Raw genomic sequence first — 22,892 nt, 5'->3', positions numbered from 1 at the left:
AGTCATCTGCTCACAGGATGACTGCCATTGCCATAACCTTGGCTGCATCAAGCCTGTCAATCGGCAGGTTGAGGGTATGTCATAACTTGGGGAAGCCCAATATCTTCCCCTTTCATTGAGGTGTTCCTTGGACAACATTCCTGCAGGCTTTCACACTTACTTATATAAGCCTGGTAATTGGAATAGCTTTGGTTTGTGGGGGTGGCCAAGGGATGAGTGAATTCAGTCGCCTGTTAAATGCTTGCTGCAGTTTGTGCTGTTGTTTTTCAACCAACAGGCTAAGAACAACAACCACGAAATAACTCAGCAAGGATTTGCAGGGCTTGGCATCACCGGGGAGGACAGTGGCATGTTTCCTACTGGCCTTTTTTGATCCTTCTCTGGCTGACTTCTTGGCTGAGGGAGTTGCCTAAATTGGCAAGATGAGTAAGGCAGGCAACGCCCCATGGCAATGGAAGAAAACAACCATCCAGTTGAATGACATGGAAACTTGGGAAGCAGCCGTATTCCGAGTTAGACCATTTGTCCATCTAGCTCAGTATTGTGTACACTGACTGGCAGAATCTCTGCAGTGTTTCAGACAGGCTTCTGAAGATGCTGAGGTTAAATTTAGGACCTTCCCCATGAATGGAGAACGTCAGACCTCCAGATGTTGTTGAGCTATAACTCTTCTTATCCATGACCATGCTTCTTGGGGCTGATGGGAATGAGGAACATCTGGAGGGTCACGGGTACCCCATGCCTAACCATCTTTGGACCACAACTTTGGACCTAATCTCTGACCATGGACTAAACTGTCTGAGGATAAAAGGAATTGTAGTTCAACTACAACCTATGGTTGAAGAACACTGGTTTACACTGACTGTGGGTCTCCAGGATTTCAGAGTGGTCCTGCTAGCTTTTTTACTGGGAATTTTAGAGGTCCAAATACAAATCATGTGATTTCCAAGGCTTGGAATGAAGTTCCCTGAACTAGTTACTGTATAAAACACACACACACCTTAAATTAGACCCCAAAGTGGTTTTCATAATTCCCTGCTGAAGTAAATGTGAATTAAGTTTATTTTGGGATAGAACTTAAAACAATTTCTAGTTCATATTCATCTCTCCCCACTCCCACCCACAATGCAGGAGGCCCAGAATATTTGCTTGCTTGCTTTTTTTAAAGGAAAAACTTGGTTTTTAATAAAGAAAGTAAGAAAGCAAACGGTGAAGGCAATGTTCTATGGCTTTTTAGGCAGATACAATGGCATTGCTGCTGCTAAGGATACTTAGTCACTTAACCGCTTTTGCCAAGTAACTAAAAGGAAGGAATGTGAGGCATTTCCTGTGTTTTCTTTGCTGAAGAGGTTTTCTCCTTTGCAACAGGAGCAGCCTGCAGCGAGAAGCACAAAAACAAAGTGACAGATGCCTTGGATGGAATAAATTCAGCCCGGTAAGGCTTTTCTTGTATGGAAATACAATTATGGGGAAAACATCAGTGGATGACTTTCTGTCAGCCATCTTATTACTTATATGTGGGTCCAGTTTTGGACCGTCTACTGAAGTGCAGCAGCTCATAATGTTCTGGATTATTATTATTATTATTCTTTCATTTGGATGAGTTTGGATGGAACCCGTTTGTTTTGTGAAAGAATGAACGTGAACTGGAGCCAGTGGCTTTTTGGACAGGGGAAAGTTGAACTAGTTGCTTTTAAATCTGAATGACCCAAGCTCTGGTGATTTCCATTTGAGCGATAATTAGATATCCAAGCCCATCATGGCTCTTCCAGGCTGTAAAGGCAGGTCCATCAAAGTCAACCCGGATTCCTCCGACTCCACCTGACTTATTTACATCCAGTCCACGGTGAGGCCCTGACTGTCACCTTCCTCCACCTGAGTCTCAGGTGTTGTCCCTTGTAGAACTCAGCAGGAAGGAGGATGGGGACAAAAGTATGACAACTTGGTGCTGCCTGCTATTGGCTCTTACTCAGCCAATCGTTGGCTCCAGCTCCACCTACTTTTTGGGCTCCCGCCCCACTAGGGAATAATCAGCAGTGGGGACAAACTGTGCCATGCTCCTCTTAGCGTGATGAGCTTCATCTCGGTTTACCCCAAGAAATTTCAAACCCCAAATAAATGATGCTAGTCAGTATGAAAAGACACCTGCAGCATTTTATTACAGAAAGATTACAAAACAACCAGTGCAGATTGCATAGTTTTGCTCTTTTTAACCTTCAACAAGGCGAAGGGGTAGGGGATGGGGACAAAATAGGTGCACAATAAATTATTAAGTTACAGCCACAAAAAGAGGTCACTTTCCATAATTCTGCCCCCCTCTCCCTCTCATACATGCACACACTCAAAATAAATTACAGTCAAATATTCTCCTTCAAAATGCGTCTGCATCCAACCATCATAGAATTCAACAGCAAGGCAGATGGATATACAGTACATATTTCATTCGTAGAAAATAATAGATAGATAGATATCTACAGGATTCTATCCAACACTAGCCATACTTCTGAGGTTAATGGACACGACTAATTTAGATTCATTAAATCCAATGGGTCTTCCCTGCATGGGGCTTAGTCGGACCCACAGTGATCCCAACAATGTGGGGATAGATTCCAACTCCCCCTTGCTGAAACAATGCTACTTGGACTTATTCAGAGAGACATGTTTATCATTTGAGGACTAACACAGGCATAGTGATGACCCCTAGCTTAGATTGCTCTGTGGGCGTGCAGTCAAGTTTCTCCCTCAGAAAGGCTCAGGCAGGTAAATTGCCACTTGGCACGGCAAACTTCAAGTGATGAACACGGAAGACTGAATGACCCCTGGATGCATAAAGTGTGGTACAGCCTTGAGCTCTGGTGATCATCAATAAAGCTTTCTGGTACATCCAGACATCTATTTGCTGTATAAAACTAAATATTTTATAATTCAGGATTTCAGGATGTCCATTATGACAAAGCAATCTTCTGAATACAGTTAGAACATTTCTCTCTTTTTTTAATCAAGAAACCATTATGCAAAGGAGAAATCTGGCACATTTTGTGTAAAGCAAAAGTTCAGTGTGCTTGCAAGTATATATCCGTTTACTTTAAAAAGAACAGCAGCCGTTATGGACATGGCTGGATTTTGAGGTCTGAAGAGGGGAAATAGGTAAAGAAATCCATTTGAAAAGTTGATATTGGCTTCCAAATTCACCAGTAAAATGTAATATTAAAAAGTGCCCTGTAACTAATTTCCTGAGTGGAGAACGACCAATCAGAAGCTGTCGCACTGCCAGCCACTCAAAAGAGCTGACTTTGCATAGTGTTGTTCCTTTGCCACCTGAAGGGGGCGCTGTAACCTGAGTACAGGCAGTTGCTAGGGTAGACACTGGGGGTTCTTGGGCACCTATCCTGCTCCATGCAAGCTACTGTTTTTCTTCTTCTCCAAGAACTCAGCTTATAAACCCTGAACTTCACATTTTAACAGAGGCAGCACGCAATCATAATTAAAAACACGTTCCTTGCCACAGATTTCAGAGCTCAAACAGGAAAGAACTACCTGTCAAACAGAAGAGGTACCGTGGGCATTACAATCAGCACGGTCAAGTATTCATTGCATCCCTCTGGGATCCCAGAGGCACTGTTAACACAGACAGAAGAGAACATAGCCTCATAAATGTTCGCTAGACACATTTTTTAATGTGTGGGCTGTTTAACATTTAACTCGGAGACACCTGTGAAATGTTGACGGTCCAGCCTCTTTGCCCAGGGATGCCCAGTTGAATCTGGTTCCCTCAGGAGAGCTTCAGCGGGAAGCTACGGTTGTGGCTTTTTATAGGGAACTGGATAACCGCCAGTCACTCTCTGGCTTTCCTCTTCCCTCAGATGAAAAAACGAAAATAAAAAAATAGACTTCTTTCATAAGAAAGAAGGCCACAGGTCAGTCATCTCTGAAAAGAATACCGTGGAACAAATAACATGAGGGGGGAAAGGGGGTCTTCAAGTCAACCAAGGAACCAGTCAGAAAGGAATTGTCAGTGTTTGCCTGGGCGAGGCTTCATTCAGACACCTCCCTCATTAACGGAATGCGTTGCAAATCTGACCCCAAGTTGCTGGATGAAAAACCTCGCTTCCCTGGGCTCCATCTTGTTTGCCACAGAACTGTCCGAGGAGGTTCAGAAGAGAAAAGTCACAGACTCAGTCTCCTGTTAGAGGCTGGGCCCCATCAGTCCAGCACTTCTGAGCCAGCATTTCTGGGTCAGCAGTCACAACTCTACTGGCCACAATTCCCCACAAAAGCAGCTCTTCTTCAAAGGTATGAAGGTAGGTTTGTAATTCTCCAAGATCCATTCTCTTTGGACACCATTAGCTGTTGAGGCGCATATCTATGCTATGCTCTTTCCGGTGCTTGAATCCATTCAGCACCACACTTGGGTAGAGCTCAGGCATCTGGTATGTGCTATATTTTGTGTCTTGGCATGGGGTGCCAGTGCCATCGCTGGTGTAAGGTTTTGTGATATCCTGGGTGCTGGCCAGGCCTTCCTCCACATAGCGGTACTTCTCCAAAGTCAAGCTTATGCTCGGGATGTTTGGGGGTTGAGACACCTTATGTGTCCTCTTAGCCGTGAACTGACGGTAGAGGAAGATGAGAGACAAGATGGCGGCATCCACGAGGAACTCCAGCAGCTCCACCACTGACAGCACTGATGACCCAAACCAGAGACTCCAGTTGCTTCCCATGTTGGACATCATCTGGGATTCCTAGGGAAAACATAGACCATCTGATTAGACCAGAGGCGGGGAGTCCTTTGCAGAGTGAGGGCCACATAGCCTTCTGGGGAGCTGCATGCCAGTGGTGGGAGGACCAGAGGCATAAATGGGTGTAGCAACAAACGTCAGTTTTACCCTTTGTACAAGTTGACTAGTTTCTACACACACACACACACACAAACACACACACACACACACACCGGAACCTCTCTCAATCCTCTATCCAGGAAAGCAAGAGACATGATCAGAGTTCAAGGACACATTCCAGCCAGGTCAAAGCACTCAGGGAGGGTGAAGTAGGGCTGGGGAAGGGAGTGGCCTGGGAAGGGTTCCTAGGGCCATATGGAGAAGCCTTGGGGGCCACACTTGGCCCCTGGACTTTAGCTGCCCCAGCCCCAGGTTAGACACTGCTGTGACCCTATATGTTGCAGCCAACATTAATATCCCACATGGAGTCAACCCATCAACGTTTATGGATCTAACTTAGTCATGGCCATTAATTTTTGTGCATCTACTCTGAGTATGACTTAGATGGATAGAATGTGTTTCTCTTCCGCAAATATCTTCGTTTACCTGCCAAGTTGTCCTTTCTTTCTGTTCCTAGTTTTATTTCATTTGTAATTGCTGCTTGTCTTCCTTACGGATTTGTTTGCGGAAGGGCAACTTTATGTGGCCTCTGCTATCAGTTTCAAAGAACATAAAGGCTAAGAACATTATGTATGTTTTTTCTCTCCTCCCTCCTAATCTCATTTCCCCTTCTGTTGTAATTTTTAGATTCTAAGACAGGGGAGTGGCATCTGATTCCTGATCATTCTAAGGTGCTCCGGGAGAATTTGTTTAGCCGAAAAACAAGATGCAAATAGAAATGAATTCCTTTCTTTGGTAATAGTTGTTTCTAACTGCTGTTTAAGTTGGGTTGGATCCAAGTTGACAGCATAATTCTCTGCATGCTTGCTCACTAGCACAGTAATTGGGTTCAATGGGACTTACTTCCAGGTAAGCATGATTACTATGGGTGCCTATCGTTAGCTGCAGCTGGTTGCCATGGAAACCAGTGGTCCTTAACTCATGACGAAGGTGGTGATCTGAACCCCATTTACTTGGGAGTATGTCCCAATGAATTCAAGAGGACTTACTTCTGAGTAGATACTGGGTAGCAGTCACTTAGCTATACTCAGAGTAAACCCATTTCAAGTGAATGAACATGACTAACTAAAGTTAATGTGGGCCAAATAAACACACAACTTCAACTTACTGTATATTCAGGAGATTCATCCCAAGAATTGTAGTTTAGTCGCTCGTAGTAAATGTTCACCTTGGCAATATCTTTTCTGAAACTGAGGAAAGAGAGCGTCAAGATCGATTTAGTCCAGTGTAAATTTGTCTGTCCCTCCCAATACATTTTATTACAGTTTGAAAGAAAATACATGAAGGTTAATATCAAATATGCAGTATTGTTTTATCAAAGTTTTTTTTTTAAAAAAACCCTAATTAAATAAAAACAAACCAAAATGAAGAAAAGAAAAGGGGGAAGAAAAAAACAAGAGGAGGAGGAAAAAAGAGAACTTCAAATTCTTCATCCGTCGGTTATATATAAAAAATTATCCAAAACATCCAAAACTGTCCAGTGTAAATTTGATTGAGGGAACTTTTGACAAAATTGCGGAGAGACACTGCCAGTCAGTGTAGGCAACACTGAGTTAGGTGGACCAAACAACCTCACTCTGTGTGTTCCTTTGCTCCAGATGGTTGAGGACCTTTTGTTAAAATGCAAAATGAACTGGTACAGTCAGAAGCAAGGACCAGTGAATGCCATGGTGTACCCTTCCCTATGCGCAGGATTGCAATTGGACTGATCAAAATAAATTTGGTATAGTGCCATGTAAGTGGACTTTTCTTGAGGCTATAGCTCCTACACTTCAAAATTTAGCACTTCACCATAGATGCCAGTTCTGAAGACAGTTGCCAAATAATCTTGCATTTATGGTAAAAGAGAAGGACTTGACAGAGCAGCAGCAGCACCCCCCAGTAGAAAAAACAATGTGACTAACCTGTCGCAGGTGACATTGTATCTGTTCTGGGCTTCCAAAGCTTTGTGAATCCATTTCTAAAAAGAAAGACACAGGAACAGGGTTCAAAATCTGGAAGCAGACGCAGCAGATGGTTCAAGTGGCATTGTGCCAGGGATGGCATAGGGGAGCTGCCAGCTGTCCAAAATATCAGCCGGGCTTGCTCTTGGGCTCTTAACGGAAGCTTGCTTTGCAGTGAAGCTTAACATGACATTGGGATAAAAATGACCACCTATGAAGGCCTTTGGGTCAAGCTGCTGTTAAAGACAGGGAAGCACTGTGCAGTAGAGTAGTTGGCAAATTATAATAATAAAAACCGATACATACAAGCAAGGCAGAAGTAATGCGACTACCAAGTTTTTAAAAATATATTGAACATTCAAAACCTTTTGTTTGCACTTAGAAGTTTCATCAATATGCTTAATATATTTTCTTTGCTCTCATTTTTTAAAAAAGGGAATTTGACACCACTATGGTGGACCTGTTGCACCCTATCAGATGTTTAAGGAGGCAGAAGAAACAGTTAAATTCTCCTCCTAATAGGAGAACACAACACAAGTGACTGGCTCCTTGATTGGTTGTATGTTCATTGCAGCAGGCTCCCTGATTGGTAAGTGACTATCATTACCCAGCTTGGGAGAACATTGAAAATTTAGCATCCTCCCCCACTCTGAACACCACATAGGTTATACTTTACCTCAGATTTGCTCGAGGGCCACTTTGCATATCCTGCTGAAAGTTTGTACCAAGTCTCTCTGCCAAGAAGACAAGAATGTTAAAAAGTTACGAGGAACCCTGCTGCATCAGAACAAAAGCTACAGTGAACATTTTATGATCCCGTCTCCTTTTCTATACTTTGAGACGTGGCGGCCATTTTATGTTATGTCACACCCCCATGGCAGCCAGTTGGTGACTGGAACCCACAGTACGTTCTCAACATTCCCAAAGTGTCCACTAGCCTGAAAAGGCTCTAATGCCTGAATGCCTGGATGCATCCTTGGGTGATCTACATGCAGGTCGCACTTACTGAACACAGTGTGTTCCCTGGAAATTGTTCGTTAGGTGACCATTCAGCTAACAAGACGACAGTTTCCATTATTTCCTATGCGAACATTTCTGTTCCTCCCCCCTTCCATCATGTTTTTTTCTTAAATGGCTGCAGCCAACCAGCAAGAGAGAGACAAAGGAAAATCTGGTTTGTTCAAACTCTCCTGCTCCCTGATTTATCCGATCTCTCTCCCCATTCCTTTTCTCCGTGGTTTCTGCCTGAAAATGGTTACCGCTGACCAGCAAAGCATAAACAAGTATGGAAGTGGGCAGACTCTGGCTGTTTGGATATCTGAATCAGCGTGTAGCAAGGTTTGGGCATTTTTTATTGCGTTTGGATAAGTGAATCTTCACATAACAAGCAGACCAATAGTGGGACCTGCATGTATGGCTCAAAAGAGATTGAGGAGAGGAGGTAGCTATCTAGTGGGCCAGTCAATGAAAAGGCACATATCTGGTCCATGTTAAGCTTGACCCTGCTACCATTCGAATGCATCAAATGCCTTTGCTACTCACTTGCATGGTCTGTGGCATTTGTCAAAACAGGATACGGTATGAGTGGCATCCTGATTGTACATGCGATTGTACAGGAGATAGAAGCAATGACCTACAGGAGGGGAAAAATAAGAGGAACAAGTTCAATAGGATACAGCTGCCACAGGCAAATAATTGAAGACAGCCCTGTTCTGCCATCATGAAGGGTCCTTGTCCAAACCAACCCCCAACATGGTCTGATCAACATTTCCTGTTTCCAGCTGAACTTAATAAAAAAATTCCTTCCAGTAGCACCTTAAAGACCAACTAAGTTAGTTCTAGGTATGAGCTTTCGTGTGCATGCACACTTCTTCCGATACACTCTGAAGAGTGTATACACTCAGTGTGTATCTGAAGAAGTGTGCATGCACACGAAAGCTCATACCTAGAACTAACTTAGTTGGTCTTTAAGGTGCTACTGGAAGGAATTTTTTTATTTTGTTTTGACTATGGCAGACCAACACGGCTACCTATCTGCAGCTGAACTTAGTTTGAGTGGTACTTCCTGCTTCAAATTGAACCCACTTTGATTAGCGCTTCCTGTTTCCAATTTAGCAGTTTGGCTGTCACTTCCTGTTTTCAGCTGAATACAGTTTGATCAGCACTTCCTTCTCCTAACTGCTTTGCTTGAATGATGTAGGGAGAATCCCAAGGACCAGATTGTGAAAGGCCACACCTAGACCCTGGGCCTGAGATTCCCTACCCCTGAGTCAGCTCATACAAAGTATTTACATTATGTGTCCTCTTGTGTTCTCTCTCTCTCTCTCTATATATATATATATATCGTTGTATAAGTATCCACCCTAGTTCAGGTATGCCAGGAGGTAGCCAACATATTGCCCTCCCAATTTTGTTGGAACTCCCATCAGCTCCAGCCAATGTGGCCAATGGGCAAGAATGATGGGAGCTGGAGTCTAGCAACATTTGCAGGCACCACATTGGCTGTCATGGGGGAACAGCTAGCCAGGCTACATATAGACTCTGTGCCATTGGCCAAATCAAGTCATTCTGAACACATTTAACCACGTGTGTGTGTGTGGCTTCTCCTTACCCCAATTAGGATGCTTGTTATAGTTGCAGTACTCCGTTCCTGGAGGCAGTGGGTAGTAATAGTACCCACAACCACAGTCTTCAATCATTTTCCTCTGGAAGCATGAATGCAAGCAAGCCTGTGGGGCAGTGAAATGGGATGGGGAGACAGAACAAAACAAAGTGCTGTAAGTCAAATTTCTCTGGTGCCTCAAGCCTTTTGCTTCAGATCCGCTAGTGGGGTAGATAGGTGCTACCTTAATGGGAAGGGCTATCCCAATTCATTTTGCCACCAATGGTGAAGGAGAAGAGCCAAACCCACCACTGCAAAACAATTTCCCCCCAATAGAATGCATGCTTGCTTGGTATTTGCAATAACACATGCGTTCTTATGGAAACTTTGCCTCTGTAAATCTTTGCACACATTACTTGGCTGAAGAATTGCACTGCACAATTTGGACTGGGGCAAATTCTGAAGGAGGCCTGCCTTTTCAGCTTACCTCTTCAGTTCAAAAACTGCAAAAAAACACAAAAAAACTAGGTAGATTTGATTGAAACCAGAATCAAATTTCTCCCCTCTCTTCCTTAGCCTGAATTTCACACCCTGATTTGAATTAACTGGGCCGATCTTTGACAGTGAGCCGGTTGCTCTAATTATTTGAGTGATCCAACACATCGGAAGGGGCAGGATTTTAAAAAGGCAGAAACGAATAAAGTGGGAAAACAAAGGCTCTGTTTTAGCTGTACCTGCTGCGTGTATGTGCTGTTGTATATGAGCTTGACAGCCACATCATCACCGTCTTTTGTACATGTGCCATAATTTCCGCCTAAGCGAGTCACCTCGTCCTGCGTGGTTGGAGGGAGGAAAGAGCATATCACTTGGAGTTTAGCATACAGGCCAGAATCAATTCAAAATAAAGAAGCTAAAGCTTGAAGAATCTCCCCCCTCTCCACCACTAAAGCAACATCAGCCCCACAGGAGGCCCTTGCAATTGCCTGTCACCAGTTATTGAAAGCCAACGGTCTGGTGGTGGCTGGTGCCCAGCAGGTTTGGTGGGGTGGAACTCGGAGAGCCCAAACATTTTGACATTCCCCCAAATTGGGATTGCAACAAAAACCCCATTTGGAATGCCAGTTCAAAACATCAGGGATGGGGAGGGGAGGACCTTTTTTCAGAGCGACAGCTGCATTCATTCTGGGCAAACTTCTAGGGGGCGGGGACAAAGCCAAAAGGGGGCGTGGCATTGGATGTAAGGTTTACTTTCACTAGTTTATATACACATTTACACAAGCCCCACTCTATGCACCATCCAGGCAAGTAAGAGACACTACCAGAGTTCAAGAGTGCATTTCGCCAGGTAAAAGCAGGGATGTGAATCAGGGTGAGGGGTATGTGGCCTGGGAAGAGAGTGCCAACGGCCAGATTGGAAGGAATTTGGCTCCCGCGCCTGAGGTTCCAAACAGCTGATTAAAACACTTTTACCCTGCTCTGCCTCCAGCCAGAAAGCCTCCCAGACACCCCACCATCCCACATTTCTTAGTACAAAAGTATTGATCTGATGTGTAGAGATCTTCCCTGTTCTGCTTAGGTCAAGAGTGTTCTGGAAGGTAACCACCGGTATGAAGTTTACGGCATGTAATGCCTTGAAAGAAAACATTATGAAAATGATATACAGGTGGTACATGACCCCAGTCAAGCTTGCAAAGATATACCATCTGTCTGATAACAAATGTTGGAAATGTAAAGAAGCTGAAGGAACATTCTTTCACCTCGGGTGGTCCTGTCCTAGAGTCAAGACCTTCTGGGAAATGATATATAATGAGCTGAAAAAGGTATTTAAGTATACCTTCCCTAAGAAACCAGAGGCCTTCCTTTTGGGCATTGTCGGCCAGAGTGTGCAAAAGAAGGACCGAACTTTTTTTATGTATGCCACAACAGCAGCAAGGATACTCATCGCTAAAGGCTGGAAAACCCAAGATTTGCCCACACTGGAAGAATGGCAGATGCAACTGATGGACTATATGGAACTGGCAGAAATGACGGGCAGAATCCGAGACCTCGGAGAGGAACTGGTGGAGGAGGACTGGAAGAAATTTAAGGACTATTTACAAAAATACTGCAAATTGTACGAATGTTAAGAAAGATGTAAGATTCGTAACAATATGGCTCCAATAAATTAGTAACAAGGGATATAAATTTAAATGTAATTGAAAGATAAGACAAATTTTGGATAAAAAATATCCTAGCATTAATTTTTAAAGAATAAGAGTTATTTAAACTCTAAAATTTGTGATTCAATATTGGACAATTAAATAATATAAATTGAACTAAGTAAATAATTTGCTAGAAAAATTTATGTGTTTAGAGTGCAGGAACAAGAGATGTGAGGAAGTCCAAAGATGAGAATGAAATGTGGTTAATGGAAAAGAACATGTTTTTATGTATGTTGCTGTTTATTGTTTAAAAATTTAATAAAAATTACTTAAAAAAAAAAGAGTGTTCTGGAAGGTTTCTTTCTATGTGAAAGAAACAGGCAGAAAGTTCTTGTTTGGGTTATTCCTTCTGAGAAGCTGAGTACAGCTGGTTGAAACTGGTTCTATTATCCTTTCTGTCAAGGTCATGCTGACTCTATCTCTTTGTTCTGGTGTGGCGTTCTGTACTCTTAGTGTTAAGGTTCAGTCTTATTATAAGTTCTTGTTAAGTTTAAGTGAAGTCTGCTGCAACTGGATTTCTTATGGACAGTGCCAATTCTAAATGTATTGGATTTGTGACCATTATGCTCATTTGCCTTCCAGAGCAGTAAAGTTCTGTTGGATGAAGTACAATTGCCTCTGGTCTATTTTTGGGAACTCTGCAACGTGTTTAGGTTTTTTCCTCCTCCACACACGACACATGCCAAGGTTTTTCCTGTTGCCCATTCAGACCCCCCCGGTGCTCACCTGTGTGATCCCGATGGTGGTTTGAATCCCCGGCCGAATATCAAACCCCTCATGCTCTAAGAACGCGGTCTGGTTGTGGCTGTGGATCATCACCCTCACGCCCGCCTTGGTGGACAGCAGCGGGATGTGGTCCTTTTGCTCCACTTTGAGGATAAGGGAGAGTCCTGGAACCAAACAAACACAGGAAGGTAAGAAGGACCTGCTGGATGGGGCCAATGGCCCTCCGAGGAAAAAGCAAAGGGATTCGTCGTCAAAGCACAGCTCCCTCCAAGCAGGAAGTGACATCAGTCAGTTGCTAAACAGGAAATGGCATCAGCGTGTGGCCAAAGCTCTTTTTATTGCACATGCCCCTCAAGAGTTGCTCTGATGGTGGGAGGGGGCCGAACCCTGTTCAAAATTTCCACCTACATAGTTGGCCTCTGAGGTAACAATGAGCAGCTGTGGAAGCAACGGCTGCCCACACGAGAGAGGAATCGCTTCTGTGTTGCTCACTATGATGTCAGAGACACCCTCATGGGCACAAGATCTCACATATATCATCATCGCTAGTGTGTAGGAATGACTCAGGGCCAGCCTAAGACATTTTGCCGTCTGAGGCAAAGGATAAGATGATGCACTCCATATGCAGAAGACAGCTAGGCTAGCAGTTGAAGTTTACATTGGTGATGACAGGGAAGCTTTCCCCAACACACCTGAAGGCAGTTACATAAGAAGCTGCCTTATACAGAGTCAGACCTTTGATCTAGCTAGCTAGCTCAATATTGTCTACTAGCTTAAGAGCTCCAGAGACCATTTATTTCAGTGCGCATTTAAATTGCTGGTGTTTTCTTGCCCTGCCCTTTAGATCATACATTTGAATTGTTTTACAGTTGGTATTGTGTATTGTTTTAAAGTACTAAAATCCTCGATTTATGATAGCTCAGTTGCCTTCGAATATTCAGCTTATCCTACAGGGTGATGCACAGTTTAACTATGAAATCGTTGAAGGAGTGATAGGCACCAGCTTGGATGGTATCAAAAGAGGATTGGAGAGATTCGTGGAGGAAAAGACTATCAAAAGTTATTAGCCACGATGGCTATGCTCTGCCTCCGCAGTTAGATGGGCCACTGGCCTGATCCAGAAGGCTCTTAGTATGTTATAGGGTGACCCCACTCCTCCTCACTCTGCCCCCTGAGCTGCCATTCTGGGCCTAGATCCATTGGGTGTACCTTGCCCTGGCAGCAAAAATCAAACTAGGCCCTGTCAGCTTGAAGTCTGCCTGCCTGCCTGCCTGCCTGCCTGCCATCTTAAAATTTGGTATTGCACTTCTGTTGAGAAAGCTATAACAATGAAAACCAGAACACAGTTTTGCTGTTTTACAAATATCTCTTCCTCTAGCTCCCCTCAGGGTCATCTATTGTTTGACCCTGCCCGCATTCCCTTCCTGACCTTTCCCCTTAGGAACAGCACATTATGGGAGAGAGGTTAACCTTTTATACCTGGGTCATTTTCTTGATAAAAATCATTCCTCAGATCTGCTATTTGCAGCAATTTTGTGGGGAGGGGACATAAAGGTGCCCATATGATACCCGTATATTGTCCCTCTGCTGGGCAAATAGCAGCTTCAAAGGTTATTTTACTCAGGCAAATGACCCTACTGGAAAGGGTTAACCCACCCATTTTCCAGTGTCACAGCCCTGATTTGATTTGGGACATAACTGGGTCTAACGACACACTCTGAAGACAGTAATAAAACAGCAGGTTATGTATGCTGGAAAACAAATGCACACCCAGCCAAACTGACAGCTACCCCTTCCCTCACAGAAACTGCTGGACTGATAATTTTGCCCTCTTGGTTCACAGCATGTACTTTGACTGATTCACCAGCTGAACCAAACTGTGTCTGATCTTCATTGCCTGAAGGGGGGACACAACATCTAGATTTATCTCTGTAGTTTAAAGCAACACGTCTGTGGAACATAATGAGCTCTCTACACAGCCTAACCCTTGCAAGCGACCAATAGTCACACTTATCTGCCTGCACATTCTTTTTCTCCGTTCTTACCGTAAACAATTCCAGGCTTCAAAGCTTTCCAGAACTCATCTGTCCCGCCTTTATTAAAAGTGTAACAGCTTCCATAGACGGGGTGATGAAAGTGCTCAGTTTCACTGTAGTGAAGGAAGGAAAAGGGGAATGGTCAAAATCAAATATGAGCATTTTTTGTTGTTCTCCCCTTTCCAGCGTTTGTTCACTGGACTTCATTCTCCAGTTCCTCAGCCCTCCAGATGCTTTGGGACTACAACTCCCATCATCTCTGACCATTGGTCCTGTTAGCTAGGGATGATGGGAGTTGTAGTCCCAAAACATTTGGAGGGCCGAGTTTGCCTATGCCGGTTCTACAGCCTTCACCAATGTCCTCGAAAAGGATATGGAACAGAATGGAGTCTCCTGGAAAGGGCATGGCTGGCTGGATCCCTGAAGAGGAGCACGCCACACTGAAATGTTTTGCTGCGGGTGCCCATTAACTATTCACAGCCCTGGGGATATGGTGAGATGGAGAGATAACCATCTTGTTCCATGTGACCATGCTGAAACATTTAATCACAAAAGCCATCTCAGAGAAAGAGGGACTTTTATGAATACTATTAGCCTCAGATGATAAGCACCCTCCTTCCCCCCTCACCAGCGGTATTTTGGACTGGGTGGTGGGGGCAGCTAGTGCTTAAGAACAGGGATAAAATATAAGGAATATAAGATAAAGGCAATCCAATTGACACCATAAGAATGTAAGAACAGCCTTTTGGATCAGGCCAATGACTCATAGTCTAGAATCCTGTTCTCACAGTGGCTAACCAGATGCCCCAATGGGAAGCTCCAAAGCTGAACAGCTCCTGTGGTTTCCAGTAACTGGCATTTATGGGCCTTATGTTTCCAACCTCGAAGGTGTGGATGTTGAAACATGTCCCTACATTACACCAGCATTCCAAAGCTGACCGTTACTTTTACGAGTGAGGTCATCTTGCCTTGGGACAAGAGCGGATCGTACAGCAGACCAAGAGAGGCTCCGCCCTCTGGAAGTTTGCTTAAAACTTACAGGAGCCTGCCAAATACCCGCAATTTGTCCCAGCCGATAACGCTTAAGCAAATGTTTGCTTGGGTTCATTATCGGCGACGCGTTTTGATGGGCCCTTGTGGTTAGCTCCGCCGGCTTCTTGTTTCAACAACAGACCCAGGAGTGGTGGTGGCAGGGACCAGTTTGGCTCCACCAAGGGAACAACTGGTACAGTCACACCTTGTACTGTACAGAGAAGAGATAAGGCCAGGCAATAGGATAGCTGGCAGCTGCACGACAGCACCATGGTGAAAAGTCATTCATGGCAGCACATCCAAGCCACGTGGGGACTGGGAGGTGGTACAAAGGGAAGGGTGTCTCCAGAAGTGAGACTTCTTACAGGTAAAAGGTCTTGTAAGGCCACCGGCAGCCTTCCTGTCTGATCCACAAAACTGACGCCCTTTTTACATTACCTGCTCGCACCTTGAGATCTCTCCCATCTAAGCCCCTCTTGGAGGAAACTCATTGAAAGTACAGTAATGGCATGGCTGGCTGAGGTGAATTAATTTCAGTGGGTTTACTCTAAGTGGGACTAAGAGTGGAGACAATCCCTTCCATAGAAGTTCTGCTCCCACAAAGGAGAGGGTCTTTTCTTGCTGGAGTGCTCTGCTTCTGAAGTTGCCTCGCCAAGGAGGGACATCTGGCACCATGATGAACTTTATGGTGCAAGGAGAAGGTGAAGACTTTCCTACCCCCCAAGGCTTTTTTGGTTCAGCTGCTATATTCAGCTGCCACTGAATACCAGTGGCTGGGAACTGCAGGAGGGGAGAGTTGCCTTTGTGCTCTGGTCCTGCTTATGGGCTTTCCAGAGACATCTGGTTGGCCACTTTGAGAAGAGAGGGTTGCTTCCAACTCAATTCAACTCAGAACAGGCCCAATGAAAGGAGCAAACCTAAGTTAGGGCTTATCCATGCTTACCTTTCATCTGCTTTCTCCATGATTTAAAGCTCTGGGTCTGAGCGCCCATTTCCTCCCTCGGAGTTTTCCCCATGAAAATCAGCTCTTTAAAGCTCAGTAGGAGCAAACGTCAATCTGTGAAGAAACCCAAATTGACGTTTGCTCCGATTCGACTTTAAAGAATGGGTTTTCGTGGGAAAAGCCTGGAGCAAAATAGCCCCACAGAAACCTCTTGGACACAGATCGTTATATCATGGACCTCTGCCTGAAAGAGCAGGGCAAAAGCTATGGGTGGATAAGCCCTCAGTTATGGCCAAGAACATCATGAGCAGGACTAACACCGGCACAGCCAATAGAATCCAGGATGATGGGAGCTTGCCATCCAAGATTCTAGGGGTTGGGCTCAACTTCATGGCCAAGTGGGGATCAGAACCCTGCTTTCCCAGGCCCAAATCTGGCACTCTAACCACTGCACCACACTGTCTCTCCCATTTGGCCAAGGCAATAGCAACAGAGTTCACCTCCCTGCCCTCTCCACCCTCCGCCTCTCTCACACTTCCTTCCCTGCTCCTTTCGCAAAGTACCTGCAATGCCCCGGAGGACAATGCTGCTGCTGCATGTCTCCTGAGACAGGCAGCATTTCACTGGGTGTGGGCAGGTTTGCTCTGGCTTTATCAGATTGTTCTCCTTGCTGCGCCGTATGCAAACAGAAGCCGGGAAGGACCCGGTGCCAACCTGCCCTTCACCTCGAGAGAGACAGGGAGAGTCTGTGGCAATTCTAGGGAACTTCCCCATCTGCAGCCTGAAATTATCCCGAAAAGAGAAGAGCCGCCAACACCCTCTTGTGCGCCTGAACGAACCAGCTCCTCTTGGTGAGGGATCTGGGAATAGAAATAGGCAGGGTGGCTCAGGAGGTCAGGGCGGGGCTGCCCTTGGAATACTGTAGGGCGGTTCCGCAGAAAGGAGCTGGGGGGGGGAAGGTCTGGGAAAGGGCAATCGATGGGATAGAGGGGGAAGGGAGCAACTCCTCTATCTGTGAAGAAGAAGAAGAGTTCTTCTACCCGAAGGAGTCTCAAAGCGGCTATCATTCTCCTTTCCCTTCCTCCCCCACAACAAACACTCTGTGAGGTGAGTGGGGCTGTGAGACTTCAGAGAAGTGTGACTGGCCCAAGGTCACCCAGCAGCTGCATGTGGAGGAGCGGGGAAGCGAACCCGGTTCCCCAGATTACGAGTCTATCGCTCTTAACCACTACACCACACTGGACGATGCATGTGCTCTGCAGTGGTTGGACCTTGGGAGAGTAGGGCTCAAAACCTGGCCAGGAAGCTGCCTCGTAGGGTTGTTGTGAGAATAATGTGGAGAGGGGCACCCGCACTGCATCAAGCTCCCCAGAGGAAAAATAAGTACTAGTGTGGTCTAGTGGTTAAGAGTGTTGGACAAGGTCTTGGGGGGCCAGGAGACAACTGCCTAGCAACTGCCCTAGGCATGACTGAATTTCAGTCATTTCAAGGGTCTAGTCTGAGCATTGGATGCAACCCTACATTCTTCTTTTGCAGGAGCAATGCTTCCATTGATGACCACCAGTGGCTGCCTGTGAGCTCCCTCTCTGGAATGATTCTCGGATGTTCTGGTTCTACAACTGTGCAGGCCAGCAGGGTGGGTGGCTGCGTGGGTTACCTAGCTTTGCAAGGCAATCCATCGTACTGGCAAGCGTAGACCAGGTTGTTGATGTGGTCGTCGTCCTTGGAGATGTCAATGATGGGTGGGATCTGGGACATGATGTTCATGTAGTGGAAACTGTACCATTCCTGGAAAGCGTCGACCCCGGAGGAGTAAATCTTGGTGTAGCAGTCTCCGCCCGTTTGGTTACACTGAGGAAAGAAGAGAATTAGGGGAGTGAGATGTTCAGCTCTGAAGAAACAATTGTGCAGTGATCAAGAAACTGGAGAGAGAGAGAAGAAGAAGAAGAGGGAGCTCTGTGGAACACAGCCAAAGGTCCGTCTTCTCCGGGTGGCCGACCAGATGCCTCTAGGTGGCCTGAAAGCAGAACAGGAAGCCAAGTGTCCTCTCCAGCTGCTCCTCCCCAGCATACTGCCTCTGACCACACAGCCACCCTGACCTCAGAGGCGCAGTGTGTATTTGCTGGCCTGAGAGAGGGCCTTCCCTGTGCAGCCCCTGAGCAGTGAACTAGAGGTGCGTCTGGTATCTTCATTATACAGCTTTTGGTGAATGCTAAAGATGCACTTCTTAACCGTGGCTTTTGACTCTGAAGGCGTATATTTTAGGACCTGTCTTGTTTCTGTAATTCTAAGTTGTTTTCAACTGTTTTCAATAATTGTACAGTGGTACCTCAGGTTACATACGCTTCAGGTTACATATGCTTCAGGTTACAGACTCTGCTAACCCAGAAATAGTACCTCAGGTTAAGAACTTTGCTTCAGGATGAGAACAGAAATTGCACAGTGGCAGCGGGAGGCCCCATTAGCTAAAGTGGTGCTTCAGGTTAAGAACGGACCTCCAGAACGAATTAAGTACTTAACCCGAGATACCACTGTATATGGTTCTCAAACAGCTTGGCTCCCAAACAAATCAGCTCCTGAATACCGCAAACCCGGAAGTGAGTGTTCTAGTTTGTGAAGGCTTTTCGGAAGCCGAATGTCTGACGCTGCTTCCGCGGCTTCTGATTGAGTGCAGGAAGCTGCACTTTGGTTTCCAGTGGTTCCAGGAGTCAAATGGAGTCCAAGAACAGATTAAGTTTGACAACCAAGGTACCCCTGTATCTTAATGATGATGATAATGATAATGATGATAATGATAATAATTTATTTCTTACCCGCCCTTACCTCTAAGGTCTGAGGGCGGGTTCCAGCATTAAAAGCAATATTAAAAACAATCAAAAACAGCTTGCAACCATCAAAATAAGGTGGGTCCTAAAACATACACCCCAAATGTTATTATTCATGTTGTGTTTTTATTGTTGGCCTGGGACCTTGGGGTGAAGCACATTTGAGAAATTGTAACAACAACAACAGGGTCATGATAGCCTTCCTGTCATTCTGTGATCCCTGAGTGGCTGGGCTCAGCATGCAACCAATTCAGGAATACCAATTGTCAATGGCAGGTGGCCACTGAAAATGGCCATTGAAATCCCCGTTCAACTTACCAGCCGGAAGCCCACTTTGCCGCCGCCCATTTTCACTAGAGCAATGCTGTCATCTAGCTTGAAGCTGGAGCTGTTGACCTCACTGTTTGTCCAGTTCTCCAGACTGACGCTGGAGTTGTCTTCCAGAGTGCTCGCCGGGATGCTGAAGGGGTATAGGTTGTGTAGGGTTTCCCTGGCCAGATTATCCAGCTCGGCCATATTTTTGCTGACTAGATTGACCCTGGGGAAATGAGAGAAACGACAAAGGGCTCTGAATATCAGCAGGGACAGCCTGATCAAAGAGGCCACTCTGGGAAATCCTGAAGGCAAAACACAGAACCTTAAGAAAACTTGAAGTGTGTTTCCCCTATGTATTGCTCCGTTTACTTTTACAACAGGAGAAAGACATGCCTGTCAATGGAGGCAGGGTAGGCTCAGGTGTGGTCCATAGCTCTGGCCAAGAATAGACTTGCCAGATCAGGGCAGTCAGAGGCAATATGAGTCCTTTATCCTTTGACAACACTGAGCATCCATCATCTCCCATATGAGATGCAGCAGTCAGCTTCCCAAATGACTGGAGAGACTTTTTGGACTAGAGACTTTAATATGCTTCAAATTTATGCTTCATAAATTTGTTCTAAGTAGCAGTTCTAACATTAAGCTGCTGTTAAGATTTTTCCAAGAAAGGAGAGACTGGCTGTTATTGTTGTTTACTGTATTTTAGATTTTGCTTGTCCCAGGCAACAAAGCAATAAAATACTATCTATGTTGTGGAAGACTGAAAACAGGAAGCCTAAGAAAAGGGGAGGAACTGAATTTGACAAATTGACCCCTCCCTACAAATAAGTGATCCCCTAAACTCCAGCCCTTCTCAACCTGCAAATGAAGTTTTTCAATGAATCGAAAGGAAGCCCCTCAAAAATACAAAAAAAAAAAAACCACCCGTACCTGTATGGATTCAGGTTGCAGAGGGTGATGGCAGGAAACATTGTTTGTTGTGATTTGACAGAAATTGACAAGACCACTGGGTATTGCCAGTACTGGTTGAAGAGGAGCCCAAATTGCCAGTACAGCATAGCAAAGCTGGCAAGGAAGAGAAGGGTCCAGAAGGCCGTCTTCATCTTGTTCCGACTCGAGCAGACCAGCCGGATGGTGCCATGGATGGTGGTGTTCAAGCAAAAGAACTCAAAGAGGTCCTTGAAGGAGCTGTAGAAAGCAATGAGTGCAGCATCCTCTTCCCTTTTCATTTCTACCTCTACCTCTTTCCTTGTTTCTTCTTCCATTCTCTAAACAGATATAAAAGTTTTGAAATTTGGAGTTAGGATTGGCAAGGGAGACCCAGGCTCCCCTTAAGCAATTAGTTGATTCCCCCAACTCCAAGGCAATTTATTTTAGCCAAAAAGGTGCTCCAAACTCCACCATTTTCAAATAGGGTGGCTAAATGCAGGTGATGGGGAGGGCATTTCAGCCCAGGCTGAATGCAGGTAGGAGTTTGGTAATAATAATAATAATAATAATAATAATAATAATAATAATAATAGCAGGTTCAACTCGAATGAACCAAAACAGTATGGAACTAAAGTTCCAAGGCAGCTCTAAGGATGACCGGAGGATCTGACGTTCAGAGTCAAAATGTAATAATGTAAGAAACTGAGAAGGACCCTGCAGGGCTCATCTAGTCCAGCATCCGCTTCTCACAGTGACCAACCGGTTGTCTGTTGTGAACCTGAATGTCCCAGCACACTCCTCACTTGTAATTCTCAACAACAGCTGCTATCCAGAGACACACTTGGTTATAACCAATGTTAGTCCTACCTAGACTGGTGTAAATTAACTGATTTGACTAACTGGCACCCATTTATTTCAATGTATCTGCTCTGAGTAGGACTTCTCTGGTGACAACTTAGTGCCTCCGACAACAGGGGTAGAACATACCACTCTCTGGGGCCAAGATTTGGAGATGTTCCATCAGGACTGTGGCAGAGTCTCCTCTTTCCTTCTTATGCCTTCCTGGAAACAGCATCTCTTATAGCCCTTAGCTCCAAATGGGGATGCTGACCCAACATCTCCAAAAGGGATGAGTAGCAGGCAGCATCTGATTCACAAGGGATCACTTCCTGGAGCACCTCCTATGCCATGTGCCAGGTTTCAACAACAGGCCTGAATCACAACCCGATTCAACAGGGACATTCATCCACTGCAAGACCCAATACCCGATTTGGATTTCAGCCCTGAGCTGGTCGATGGATATGGTATTTCTGGCGTGTCTCATATCTACGAAACCTAGAGGGTGAGTAGCAGGAACCTTAAGCAAGGATCTTTCCGAGAGCTGGCGGAAGGGCGGCGGGGTCATCATGCAGCAATAGCAGTTTGTGGAAATGTATAGGGATGTATGGCTCAATATCAGGTGCCAAGTGATGTCTTACAGGACCACTGTTACGATATTTTGGCTGGCAGCCCAAGGTTGTTATCTGTGGGAATTAAACTCCAGATTTGCAGAGTTGTGCGGGTTGTTTGACCTTTTCCTTAGTCCCCCCCCCCCCCAATAAAAGCTACACTCTCTTTTAAATTTTAAATGACAAGATAACTTTTATTTTGTGCGCCTGCAGTTGCAAATTGAATGTATAGTGCAGGTAGATAGATGGTACCTTAAGCTGCTAAAACATCTCACATAGATTCAACTGTTACAGACTATCTCTGACTCTGAAGCAGACGGCAGTTAGGATGGTTCATAACTGCCACAACTGCCACAACTGCCACAGAGTGTGTGGCCATTCCACAGCTCTTGAAATTAACCCTTTACATATGCATTTTGCATTCTGACATCACTCAGGATCCAACTAAGTTCTAGATGGAAATGAATGGAGCCACATTTACCTTATCTCCGCTGCTTCCAGTGCTTTTAACTCTGTGTCTGACTCTCATTTGCTCTGGAGCTTTTCTTGTGAAAACCCAAATCGACGTTTGCTCCGACCGAGTGGGTTTTCGCGGGGAAAAGCTCCAGGTCAGGGTGGGTGGGGGAAACCCAACAATGTACCGAGCTTGAAAGCTCAGGCCTGTACCTGGAAAGAGCGAGGCAAAAGATAAGTGTGGATAAACCCTTAGTCATGTCCCTCAACTCCAATGAGCCTACTCTGAGTAGTACTGGCATGGATTCAACCCTGACCTTTTTTTAGCAGCCAGGAATGCACTGTTTTGTTTTAAATAATGGAAGATTTGTTTTAATATGCCTTTTCTTTAGTACTGTGTACACCAATTAAAGAACTTAATAATATGTACTCAAGATACACCCATAGCAGGAGTGTTGGCTCTGCAGAGGAGTCAGGGCCTTGCAAGATGGTGCCCTCTGCTGGTTGAGTCTGAATGGTGTTGAACGTTCAGCCGTTTCTTAC

At 45.2% G+C, this 22,892-nt stretch overlaps 1 protein-coding gene and 1 long non-coding RNA gene across 6 annotated transcripts in view; one reads left to right on the top strand and one right to left on the bottom strand.

Moving 5' to 3' along the window:
• Positions 1–1,351: 1,351 nt before the first annotated feature.
• On the top strand, positions 1,352–5,634 carry LOC309347108. The gene is made up of 2 exons (XR_014158858.1): positions 1,352–1,435; positions 5,523–5,634. It is a non-coding gene; the product is annotated as an uncharacterized lncRNA (long non-coding RNA).
• Positions 2,135–22,892, bottom strand: part of SCNN1D (sodium channel epithelial 1 subunit delta) — a 72,870-nt gene continuing 52,112 nt past the window's right edge. For 3 of the 5 annotated variants that reach the window (XM_081871018.1, XM_081871019.1, XM_081871020.1), the window contains exons 2-13: positions 20,449–20,786; positions 19,522–19,741; positions 18,036–18,229; positions 14,413–14,516; positions 12,368–12,531; positions 10,175–10,273; positions 9,450–9,567; positions 8,381–8,471; positions 7,515–7,572; positions 6,800–6,855; positions 6,004–6,085; positions 2,135–4,739 (exon numbers count right to left, since the gene is read on the bottom strand). In XM_081871018.1, the coding sequence (XP_081727144.1) occupies positions 4,344–4,739; positions 6,004–6,085; positions 6,800–6,855; positions 7,515–7,572; positions 8,381–8,471; positions 9,450–9,567; positions 10,175–10,273; positions 12,368–12,531; positions 14,413–14,516; positions 18,036–18,229; positions 19,522–19,741; positions 20,449–20,783 (1,917 nt within the window). In that variant the 5' untranslated portion in view covers positions 20,784–20,786 and the 3' untranslated portion in view covers positions 2,135–4,343. Of the gene's footprint in view, positions 4,740–6,003; positions 6,086–6,799; positions 6,856–7,514; positions 7,573–8,380; positions 8,472–9,449; positions 9,568–10,174; positions 10,274–12,367; positions 12,532–14,412; positions 14,517–18,035; positions 18,230–19,521; positions 19,742–20,448; positions 20,787–21,435; positions 21,890–22,188; positions 22,219–22,892 lie in introns of those variants that run through there. The other 2 variants (XM_081871021.1, XM_081871017.1) reach the window with 2 other exon arrangements.

The sequence above is a fragment of the Podarcis erhardii genome (genome assembly GCF_964252035.2).
Source record: "Podarcis erhardii genome assembly, chromosome: 7".
Taxonomy (NCBI): Eukaryota; Metazoa; Chordata; class Lepidosauria; order Squamata; family Lacertidae; genus Podarcis; species Podarcis erhardii.
Note: the sequence above shows the minus strand (reverse complement) of the source record. Positions and strands in the feature narration are given on the sequence as shown.